This window comes from Rhinatrema bivittatum, chromosome 6 (genome assembly GCF_901001135.1).
Source record: "Rhinatrema bivittatum chromosome 6, aRhiBiv1.1, whole genome shotgun sequence".
NCBI classification, from domain to species: Eukaryota; Metazoa; Chordata; class Amphibia; order Gymnophiona; family Rhinatrematidae; genus Rhinatrema; species Rhinatrema bivittatum.
The window spans coordinates 215,992,754-216,005,406 of record NC_042620.1 but is presented as its reverse complement, the minus strand read 5'-3'; the positions used below and the strand labels follow the sequence as shown (position 1 = coordinate 216,005,406).

Here is a 12,653-nt window from a genome sequence, read left to right as displayed (position 1 = left end):
AAGGCGTCCGCTGTGTAAGCGACCGCCGCCTCCACGCAGTTGGCCTGTTCCGCCTCGGCAGGTGGGAGCTCCTGCGTGGTAAGCAACTGCTGAACCCAGCGGAGAGTGGCTCTCAGCACCATGCTGCTGCAAGCTGCCACACGGACCCCCAGGGCCGCCACTTCAAACATGCGCTTCAGGAGCACCTCTAACTTCCTATCCTGAAGATCCTTCAACGCTACGCCTCCCGTGACCGGAATGGTAGTGTGCTTCACCACAGCGGTGACCGCCGAATCGACGGCAGGAACCTTAAAAATTTCCAAAGACTGGGAGGGCAGAGGGTACAACCTATTCATTGCCCTGCTAACACGCAGGGATGCCTCTGGGACCTCCCATTCTTTAGAAACCAACTGTACAACCTTGGGATGTAAAGGAAAAGTTTGCGGGGGGGCCCTCAAACCCGCCATAGCTACATCCCCCGTTGACGTATCTGTGTCCTGCTGCGGGGCGGGAATCTCTAATTCCTTTAACACATGCTGGATGAGGAAATTAAGCTCATCCTTGCCAAACAGGCGCAAAATTTCGGGGTCATCCCCCTCGAGAGCCTCCTGTGGTTCCGAGACCGCTGCCTCCGCAGCATCCGGAGATACCTGGTCGACATCAAGTCTTCCTGGATCACCTGCGCCCCCTAAAGAAATGTTGCCGGCTCCCCCTGAAGCTCCCGCTTTTCCAGTCGCCCCCGCTAAACCTGTACTGGGAGAAACCCTAGGAACCTTCGCGGGGGGGGGATCGTCCGGCTCCCAGCCTGCCTCAGCTTCTAAAAATGCCTGATGCATTAAGAGCACGAATTTTGAGGAAAAAGGAACCCTCCGTTTAGTGGAGCCCGAAGGGGGAGGGGCTGGAGGACCCAACAGGTCAGTTCCACTGCGCGGGCTTAAATCAGGCGGCGAGAGAGGAGAGAAACCCTCATCCTCCGAATCCAACTCAGCAGGCTGCCGCGCGTCTAAAATGGCCGCCGGCTCCCTCTCACAGGGAGGCGGGGCTGACGACCGCGCGGCAGCCAGTCTCCCTTGCCGTGCCGACGAAGACGCCACAGTACCGCTGCGGGCAGCGCTCGGCCCCCGGGAGGGTCCCTCGCCCCCGGGAATACAACGGGAGCAGAGACCCTCCCTGGAGAGTCGCGCCCCCGCCCTGCCACAGGCCGTGCAGGCCGAAGCTCGCGGCATCCGGAGACAGGACCGAAGACGCGCCAAAAGTAAGTGCTCAGCAAAAAAGCGCGCCAAACAGCAGCTAGAAAAAATCGCCGGGTGAACCAAAAATCCACCCCCTCCGGAGTCCCTGGTAAGCGCGGCAGGCTAGGGCATAAACTAGAGTACTGCCTGCCACCAGCAGGACTTATGTACTCGCGACAGGTACTTTTTACTTTTTTTTTTTTGTTTAATTTAAGACAGCCCTCTTCAGTCAGCACTGGCAAACAAGGTGGGGGAGGGTGACCGGCCCACCGGTGAACTCTCCCCCGAGACCAAGGGGACACTTAATCCGGGTAAATAAGGAGAGCAAAGCTCTCCACGCCTGCCTGAACCCTGAGCCAAAAAAGGCACTGCTGTTAACCTAACAACACTCAAGAAATAATCACCTTTTTTTTTTTTTTTTTTTTTTAAACTAGGAAAAACCCCAGTTGAGCTAGACAGCGTAGATAGTTTAGGCGGAAAAGAGCAAAAAACACCTGAAAGAAATTTAGTCAGGACAAACCGCAGGATATGTCTCTCATCTGCTGGAGTCAGAGGAAATACTGAAGGACAGCAGGTGGCACACCAGTATATCTGGGAGGTGCTTTCAGTTTTCTCTCTGACTCCATCTGCTGGAGGGGAGACACAACCCAGCAGTCTGGACTGATCCTGGTACGTACAGGGAAAGGATCATTTATTATTTATTTGTTGTCATTTGACAGTCTGTTTTTATATTAAAGGCATTAAAGCAGAGAACAATGAAAACAGTTCAATTAAACAAAATGTAAACTTTAAAAAGCAAATACAGTAATGATCAGAAACAGATAGAGACATCCTTTGCAAAGAGGGCCATATTAAGGGATCTGAAGGGTGATGAAAAATAAATGCAAATAATCAGAGCTAGTGTGGACAGGGCATATTAGGCTAACTGGGTGGGCCAAATGGTCCTCATCTGCTAACATCTACTTTATTATTGTATTATTAGTGGTTGTGTAATCTCTAGAACAGTGGTTCTCAACCCAGTCCTCTGAACACACCCAGCCAGTCGGGTTTTCGGGATATCCACATTGAATATGCATGCTGTAGATTTGCATGCACTACCTCCATTGTATACAGATCTATCTAATGCATATTCATTGTGGATATCCCGAAAACCCAATTACCTGGGGGCTGATTACGACCATAAAACATGTCAAAGCTTCTGTATTTTCTTTTCATTTATATTTCCATTCTGCGTATCCCAGCACACCAAGCTTTATCAGACCTAAAATCCAAAAGATTTTCTTTGGAGGATTGCTCTGTTTTGGTGTAGAACTGAAATGGTCAAAAGTATAAGAATCAAAACTCGTATATATACTTACGCCACTATACCAGAGAGATTGAACATTTCTGCAGTGAGATAGGAGAGGTAACTATACATGAAGACAAAGAGGGGCTCAATCACACGAATATTCTTGGTAAAACGGGTGGTGAAGGCAGCAACAAGTCCAAATACAAGGCCAAACAATATTCCTCCTGTTCCAACCAAAAAGAATTTGCCTACTCCAGCGACGATGTCCACAAATGTGATTTTTGGTATCTTATTAAAGACTGCAAAAAGCTTGTAGAGCACCTGGAGGGGGAATAAAGGAAATGATATGTAACAAGTAAAAATGCTTACAAAATATGACCGTTTGCTGAGCTCTGAAGCACTATAGCCTAATGGAGTGGTTCTCCACCTAGTCCTTAAGATACTCTAAACCAGTCTGGATTTCAGGATATCCTCAAGGAATGTGCAAGAGATAGATTTGCATACAATGGAGGCAGTGCATGCACATTCATTGTGGATATGCAGTCTCATGCACATTCATTGTGGATATCCTCAAAACCCAGCTGGCTGGGTGTATCCCAAGGACTGGATTGAGAACCACTGGTCTAATGGTCATCTATTGCCTTCTAAATTTTATGATCATGTTGTTTGCATTCTGTGCACAGCACACCAAATATTGTATTGATTTTGTTCACTAACAGATCCAAAACAATATTAACTGGGGTTTCAATCCTACTCTTTACAGGTCTGCCACTTATTTGACTAATGTTTTCACAATCAATATCAATGTTTTAAATGAAAAGTAGTAGACAGGTACACATTACTGAGTAAGAGTTTGAAACTAGGACTGGAGTACACAAATGCAGGATGAAACTATGCTCCTTCTTTCAGAAAGCAGAGATTTAATATTCCAGTCCAGGAGTACTACCAATAGGTCTGGTTTTCACAGTAACCAAAATATGCAAATCAATCTGATTCTCAGAAAATATATATGCAGATATGTCTGATAAATGTTCATGGTTGACATCCTATAAACCAGGCCCATTTGGGTCCCTCGAAGCCAGAACTGAGATGGGTATATGCACTTTCAGATGATAATTATCTCAGGGAGGAAATTTTCATGCTCACAGGCCTGCAAGCTCCTTTCCAAAGTAAAACTCCACACACTTTGGAAACTCCACTTTCCAAAGTAAAACTTTTCCACACTTTGGAAACTCCACTCGGTGGAAATGTGGGCCCAAGCACACACACTGCAGGGTAGAAAGCACTTGCATTCAAAATGAAATCCCCACATATACTTTCCTTTCTCCAACATATACTCTCTCCTTTTTTCCTGTGGGTAAAATTACATGCACTGCAAAACAGTGCCTTACTTTTACTCGCATTTGGAGGTAGGGCAGGGAATTTTCAAATGAGCTTTTCAGATGGGTAAAGACTTCATAAAAAGTGCATACAAATTTTTGAAAATGACGCTCCTTCTCATGCTTACAGAAATTCGCTTACATTATTGAAAAGTACCAAACCTAACTGTTGCAATGGGATGGAAGGGAGCGCTAGGGGGCGCTCCCCATTGCGGGATGAGGAGTATGTGCCCTTGCAGTGAGACGGGTTCTCGTCTGGGATGGAGTGGAGACCAGGCCCCTGCCAACCTGCACACCTCAGTGAAACCAACCACGCAAGGTTGGCCTCTGAGTAGTCCTCCAACCACTCCAAGCCCTTTCGGATCTGCCGCTGAGTAATGGCAAAGGTGGCAGGCCGGACATGAGGCAGAGGAGGAAGAGGACTGGAACATGGATGCTGAAGACAGCGGAGCTGACAAAGACCATCAGGGAGTGACGATGACTAGGACAGGATAAAAGCAGACAAGATAAAAGTCTGGGACTCCAGGAGAGCAGAGGGCCCTTCTCTGTACCTTCTCCATCGCAATTATATCTTTTTTGAGATGCAGCGACTAGAACTGTACCCAGGATTCAAGGTGGGGTCTCACCATGGAGTGAGGAAAACACAAAAATAGATGCCTTAATCTTTTTCAATCTTTATTAAAACAGAGACGTGTTCTTGCACTGCCCGACTCAGGCCGAGTTTCGCAGCTCAACAGCCGCTGCCTCAGGGGCTTGAATACTTCAAAGTCATGAGTGAAACTCAATAATGTAGTTTCATCCAGTAAACAATTGTGGTACGTCAGCAATACATAAAATAACTTTCCAACCAGCGTACCACATGCAGTCTCTGTTTCTGACAACATGGAGCGATACAGAGAGATGATGACATTTTCCGTATTATTCACCATTCCTTTTCTAATAATTCCCAACATTCTGTTTGCTTTTTTGACTGCCGCAGCACACTGAACCGACGATTTCAATGTGTTATCCACTATGACGCCTAGATCTCTTTCTTGAGTTGTAGCACCTAATATGGAACCTAACATTGTTTAACTATAGCATGGGTTATTTTTCCCTATATGCATCACCTTGCACTTATCCACATTAAATTTCATCTGCCATTTCGATGCCCAATTTTCCAGTCTCACAAGGTATTCCTGCAATTTATCACAATCTGCTTGTGATTTAACTACTCTGAAAAATTTTGTATCATCTGCAGATTTGATTACCTCACTCGTCGTATTTCTTTCCCTGAGGCACTCCACTGCCCACTCCCTTCCACTGAGAAAATTGTCCATTTAATCCTACTCTCTGTTTCCTGTCTTTTAGCCAGTTTGTAATCCACGAAAGGACATCGTCAGCTATCCCATGACTTTTTACTTTTCCTAGAAGCCTCTCATGAGGAACTTTCTCAAATGCCTTCTGAAAATCCAAGTACACTACAGAGTACAGAGAAGGGCTACCAAAATGATAAGGGGAATGGAACAACTCCCCTATGAGGAAAGACTAAAGAGGTTAGGACTTTTCACCTTGGAGAAGAGACGACTGAGGGGGGATATGATAGAGGTGTTTAAAATCATGAGAGGTCTAGAACGGGTAGATGTGAATCGGTTATTTACTCTTTCGGATAGTAGAAAGACTAGGGGACACTCCATGAAGTTAGCATGGGGCACATTTAAAACTAATCGGAGAAAGTTCTTTTTTACTCAACGCACAATTAAACTCTGGAATTTGTTGCCAGAGAATGTGGTTCGTGCAGTTAGTATAGCTGTGTTTAAAAAAGGATTGGATAAGTTCTTGGAGGAGAAGTCCATTACCTGCTATTAAGTTCACTTAGAGAATAGCCACTGCCATTAGCAATGGTTACATGGAATAGACTTAGTTTTTGGGTACTTGCCAGGTTCTTATGGCCTGGATTGGCCACTGTTGGAAACAGGATGCTGGGCTTGATGGACCCTTGGTCTGACCCAGTATGGCATTTTCTTATGTTTTCTTACATCTACCGGTTCACCTTTATCCATACGTTTATTAACTCCTTCAAAAAAGTGAAGCAGATTTGTGAGGCAAGATTTGCCTTGGGTAAAGCCATGGTGACTTTGTTCCATTAAACCATGTCTTTCTATATGTTCTGTGATTTTGATATTAAAAAACTTTCCACTATTTTTCCTGGCACTGAAGTCAGGCTAACCGGTCTGTAGTTTCCCGGATCGCCCCTGGAGCCCTTTTTAAATATTGGTGTTACATTAGCTATTCTCCAGTCTTCAGGTACAATGGATGATTTTAATGATAGGTTACAAATTTTTACTAATAGGTCTGAAATTTCATTTTTCAGTTCCTTCAGAACTCTGGGGTGTATACCATCCGGTCCAGGTGATTTACTTCTCTGCAGTTTGTCAATCAGGCCTACCACATCTTCTAGGTTCACCGTGATTTGGTTCATATACCTTCAGTATAGGTACCTCCCCAATATCCTCTTCAGTAAACACTGAAGCAAAGAAATCATTTAATCTTTCCGCGATGGCCTTATCTTCTCTAAGTGCCCCTTTAACCCCTCGATCATCTAACGGTCCGACTGATTCCCTCACAGGCTTTCTGCTTCGGATATATTTAAAAATGCTTTTACTGTGAGTTTTTGCCTCAACGGCCAACTTCTTTTTAAATTCTCTCTTAGCCTGTCTTATCAATGTCTTACATTTAACTTGCCAACGCTTATGCATTATCCTATTTTCTTCTATTGGATCCTTCTTCCAATTTTTGAATGAAGATCTTTTGGCTAAGATAGCTTCTTTCACCTCCCTTTTTAACCATGTCGGTAATCGTTTTGCCTTCTTTCCACCTTTTTTAATGTGTGGAATACATCTGGACTGTGCTTCTAGGATGGTATTTTTTAACAGTGACCACACCTCTTGCACACTTTTTACCTTTGTAGCTGCTCCTTTCAATTTGTTTCTAACAATTTTTCTCATTTGTTCAAAGTTTACCTTTTGAAAGTTTAGCACGAGAGCCATGGATTTGCTTACTGTCCCCCTTCCAGTCATTAATTCAAATTTGATCATATTATGATCACTATTGCCAAGCGGCCCCACCACCATTACCTCTCTCACCAAATCCTGAGCTCCACTGAGAATTAGATCTAAAATTGCTCCCTATCTTGTCGGTTCCTGAACCAATTGCTCCATAAAAATGTAATTTATTCCATCCAGGAACTTTATATCTTTAGCATGTACCAATGATACATTTACCCAGTCAATATTGGGGTAATTGAAGTCTGCAGAGACACTGGTGCAGGATAAAGTTATTACTTCCACGCAAGTGAATATAAGTGAAAAAAGTGTTTATTCAAAGCATTGAAAACTAACAGAAGTTCATTTTTGGCAACTCCATCAGTTGTAACATAATACTCTTGAAGTCCCCCGACACGGTCCCGTGTTTCGCACTTGCTGCATCGGGAGGGACCAATATCTAGTCACAATCTACAATATAACAACAGTATATACTCAGTCAATAGTGGAAGCAAAGTACTACGGTGCACTATGATATACAAGCTGACACATACCTTTAACAATGGAATCTGGAGCGCAAGCGCCCTCGAGCGTTTGACAGCCATTTAAACATTAAACAATCACAAAAAGGTGCGAAAAACAACTTCTCGCGGGAGCTGGCGGAGCTATTCACTTAATAGAACAGGTGCCATTCTATGTCCTTATTAAGTCCTTTCGGAGCAACAGTGTCGAGAATAAAAATCCATCGCTGCTCCCTCCGACCCAATATGCTGGAGTAATCCCCTCCCCGTGCGGGGCAGGGGACCACTTCCAGCACTAGAAAGGAGAGGGCAGAGATGGAGTGACCAAATTGTGTCCAATGGGTGACCAGGGGTTCATCCACTCTGAGGGAACGGATATTTGAACAATGTTCGATCATTCGGGTCTTGAGCATACGGGAGGTTTTTCCAACGTAAAGGAGACCACAGGGGCATTTTATAACATAAATGACACCTCTTGTAGTACAATCAGATAGAGAAAAAAGTTTAAACACACGTCCAGTCATTGGGTGTGCGAATTCTGACGCAGTCTCAGTGTGGCTACACATTGTACAACGTCCACAGGGTCTGTGTATCCCACGCGTGTTCTGCCTATCAACTGAGCGGGAGACTGCCGTATGGACCAGTTGATCCCGCAAGTTTCTCCCTCTTTTGAAAGTGAAGCGTAACGGACCTTGAAATAGATCTGACAGGGAAAGAGCAGACCAATGACGCCGGATCATTTTTGTTAATGTACTGCCTACCACAGAAAATGGAAGGATGCAGTTGTTCGCCGTGTCCTCTGATACAGAGGGAACAGTGAACAACCAATCCCGATGTGAATACAGAGCATGTTTGAAAGCTTTTTTAATAACACGAGCTGGATATCCCCGATCTAAAAAACGAGCAGACATGGTCTGAGCTTGAAGGATAAAATCAGCCCGGGTGGAGCATAGCCAGCGTAATCTAAAAAACTGTCCCGTGGGGATGTTATCTCTAAGGGCACGAGGATGGCAACTACTGTAGGATAACAATGTGTTGCGGTCGGTGGCCTTGCGGTACAATGTAGTCTCAAAGTGATCACCCACCCACGTGACTAAAACATCTAAAAATGCTATTTGTGTGGGATGAATGCTGTGATTAAATTGAATGTTTACATTAAGGGAATTAACCCAATCCAGAAACATGAAAAACTGAACATCAGAGCCCGTCCAAATAATAAATACATCATCGATGTAACGCAGCCAGAGATGAATGTGCTGTGACCAATCTGACGGGTAAATGTGTGTGGTCTCGAAACTGTCCATATATAAACAAGACAAAACTGGGAGCCATGGTGGCCCCCATGGCAGTGCCCTTAATTTGCTGGTATATCGTGTCCTGAAATTGTAAGTTACACCCCCCTTCTTCAAGATCCCACTGACATGTTATTAGTAGATGCTACCACCCAAGAAAGAGATCTAGGCATCATAGTAGATAACACATTGAAATCATTGGTTTAGTGTGCTGCGATTATTTACTCTTTCAGATAATAGAAAGACTAGGGGGCACTCCATGAAGTTAGCATGTGGCACATTTAGAACTAATCAGAGAAAGTTCTTTTTCACTCAATGCACAATTAAACTCTGAAATTTGTTGCCAGAGGATGTGGTTAGTGCAGTTAGTATAGCTGTGTTTAAAAAAGATTGGCTAAGTTCTTGGAGGAGAAGTCCATTACCTGCTATTAATTAAGTTGACTTAGAAAATAGCCACTGCTATTACTAGCAACAGTAACATGGAATAGACTTAGTTTTTGGGTACTTGCCAGGTTCTTGTGGCCTGGATTGGCCACTGTTGGAAACGGGATGCTGGGCTTGATGGACCCTTGGTCTGACCCAGTATGGCATATTCTTATGTTCTTATGACATTAAACCTATAATTATTAAACTCTAGGTATATGAAATGATTACTGTATTAGTCTGATAAATCAGGGTATTGGATTGCTAGAAATGCTGAATATATGTTGTACACAGGATTAAAAGCACACTTTAATAATGCCATGGATTTTCATACATTATAAGGTGTCAAATTATATTTATCAATCACTGAGAGATGATAGAAAACAGTTTTAAAGGAGCATCAACATATAAAACATTGAAAAAAGCAAACAATGTATTTGCATCCTTTGTTTAAGCATAGCAAGTTAAAATATAAACAATGTTAGTTTTATATTTCATAGTACTTACAACAGTCACAGCATCATTAAGGAGTGATTCTCCAAAGACCAAGATGTGAAGCTTTTCATTTACATGGATTTCTTCAAACACAGATAATACTGCCACAGGATCCACAGCAGCAATCAGACTCCCGAACCAGAGATTGTGGAGCAGCGAGATATCCTGTAGGCCAAAGGACTCCACCTGACATATCCCATACAGTGAGAAACCAATTCCAAATGCGTTCCATATTGTTCCCAGCACTGCATAGCAAAGAATAGTCCAAATGTTCTCAAAAAAGGGCCGACTGGGCATGAAGTACCCAGCATCAAGCACTATCGGTGGCAACAAGTAAAGAAAAAAGACATCGCTACTCATGACAGGGGCCGCCTTGTCCTTCATACCATAGATGAGTCCACCCGTGAAGAGTCCCACAATTATCAGCAGGCAGCTTTCAGGGACAATTGATGGAAGCTTGTCGTACAGGTGAAATCCTGTTCAAAGGTCAGAAAAAACATTTGCGTTATTTTCAGTTCACATTTTCAGAATTCATAAAAAAGACACTCATCTTGGATGTTTATGTCCCTATGAAATCTGAAAAATAAACTGGAATTCTGTCTGCAATGAATATATAGTTTAGTTATATATCCTATTATTAGCTTGAAAGTAATTATAAAACTGAAAAATTAAACCCAATATAACAAACTGTTGAAGATTTTATGCCATTCTGGATATAATCAAGGCTCTTCAATTTTTGTTTTTGTTTTATTTTATTATTTTCCAGGGAATCTATTCCAGTATTTCCTACACAAACAATAATGGGGGAAAAAATCAGTGCCACTTATTTCTCCAGATAAACATAAGGATTTATTTTTGGTGAACAGACGTATGAGGTGCCTCTCGGCCTCTCCTCTGCCAGTGGAGGCAGGCTGGGATAGAGTTAGACAGGAAATGAGGGCCAGGCCCCATATTAGAGTGCGCTGATGGACAATTTGGTACCAAGGGAAGGGGGGAATCCAGCTAGTTTGGTCTTTGGGACCCAAACAAAATTCAGTGTGTTATACTTGGCAATGGGGTCTGAGAGCACCTGCAGCCAAGGTGACACAGATTTTATTTATTTATTTATTTAAAATCTTTTCTATGCCATCGTTAAGCGGATGCCATCACAACGGTTCACAATAGGGCACAAAAACTATATGTTGTATAAAGTGTCTAGAATTCTAACTCTTAAACAGGTGCCATCAAAAATACTGTAACATAATATCATAATAAATACTATTTGGTGAGTGTTATAAGTCAAGTCCAGTTTTTCTTGCCTGACCGCAACTAACATTTCCCTGGGTTCTACTCTCGATTCTCTTTGTGGTATGCTTGCTTAAATAGCCATGTTTTTACATTTTTTTCTGAAGGTTTTGCTGTCTCTTTCCAATCTGATTTCCACCGGCATGGTGTTCCATTTTATAGGTCCTGCTAGGGACCTATAATATGGAACTATACGTCCTGGTATTAAAAAATAAGTAAACGGCGACTTCCGGCGATGACGTCAGCCAAGCGGCGGCGCTGAAAGTGAGCTCCGCAGCCCTCCCTCTCTAAAACGGCCGACAATGTGATCCCAAAGCGGCGAAACCCCTTTTAAACTACACCGGAGTGCTCCTGCGACCACGGGGCATAGGGGGGACCCTTAAACGGAGGTGCACCAATATTATCTGGAGAGCATTGCAGCGGGTAGTGTGAGGAGCCGGTAAAGAGCCTCTGCCTCGTGGCTCACTACCACCGCAGCTCTCTCTCACGGTGCCTGCTCTTCTGTGGCGGCGTTTTTCTAAGTGGAGTGGCCCAGGCTGGTCACCGAGATCAGGGCTGCCGGATCCCAGCAGTAGCCGGGCAGGTAATGCGACAACACAGCCACCGGACCGCCGCAGCTCCTCGCCCCCAAATTTCCAAGATGGCCGCCGCACTGGAGAGCCCTAAGGTGCAAGCCACCATTTCTGAGGAGGTAATCAGGCAGATTACAGGCAGCGTGACTGTGGCGCTAGAGGTGAGCCTGTTAAAGATACAGACTTCCATGGATGGCATAAGGGAGACTCTGGAGGGGCAGACTAAGCGCTTGGAAGGCGCTTAACAGGTACTTTCCGACCATGGAGACCGGCTGTCTGAGGCGGAGCGTCGGGTGGCAGAGCTTCAGTCAAAACAGGCAGACCTAATGGCCAAATTAGAAGACCAGGAAGATAGAAGCCGCAGAAATAACATAAAAATAATTGGCCTTCCCGAATCTCTTACTGAAGAGGACCTGGTGCAATTTGTGGCGACCTGGCTCCCTGAGCATCTCGGGTTGCAGCTACCAGGGGACCATCTACGCTGCGAAAGGATACATCGCATTGGCCCTCCCAGGGCGTCCCAGGATAGACCTCGCCCAGTGATGGCCCGCATTCTTAATTGGGCGCACAAGGTGCAGCTGCTCAGGACCTTTCGGAAGGCGATCTCTGTGGAATATAAGGGGCAGCGCTTGTTGATTTTCAATGATTTCTCAGTGGCCACAGCGGCTCTTCGGAGAGAGATGACACCATCCTGTACCGAGTTACATAAGCGAGGAATTCGTTTCGCCCTTCTTTACCCCGCAAAACTGCGGGTGCAACACGACAACAAAGTGCTCTTTCTCCATACCAAAGCAGAGGCGACGGCCTTTCTAGCTACGCTGCTGCAAGCGGATGCACCATGAGCTCACCTTCTCGGGGTTACTAGTGCTTTTACAGCAGTGTTTTCACCCTGTGGAACTGGCACGGACCTCCAATGTTATTGTTCTTGCGGGTTATGGGAGTGGGATGCCCTCATCTTACTCCTTGTTTCTGGGCCTACCTGAACCTCACTGAGTCCATAGTGCACCACCATTAATAGCTGGCACTTGTTTTGTTTAGCTTAAGCTGTTCTGCTGGTGGTACTACAATGTGCGTAAACAATGATTGTTGTTGCACTGTTTAAGCTGTTACATTTGACCATAGATGTCTTGGTTGATTGAGGAGTGGGGGGGGGGGCTGGAGAGAA

At 44.5% G+C, this 12,653-nt stretch overlaps 1 protein-coding gene across 2 annotated transcripts in view; it reads right to left on the bottom strand.

The window, feature by feature from the left end:
• The window catches only part of LOC115093993 (sodium/hydrogen exchanger 2-like), a 223,841-nt gene that overhangs the window by 182,627 nt on the left and 28,561 nt on the right, over positions 1-12,653 (bottom strand). For both annotated transcript variants that reach the window (XM_029606549.1, XM_029606550.1), the window contains exons 2-3: positions 9,645-10,108; positions 2,570-2,820 (exon numbers count right to left, since the gene is read on the bottom strand). In XM_029606549.1, the coding sequence (XP_029462409.1) occupies positions 2,570-2,820; positions 9,645-10,108 (715 nt within the window). The remainder of the gene's footprint in view (positions 1-2,569; positions 2,821-9,644; positions 10,109-12,653) is intronic.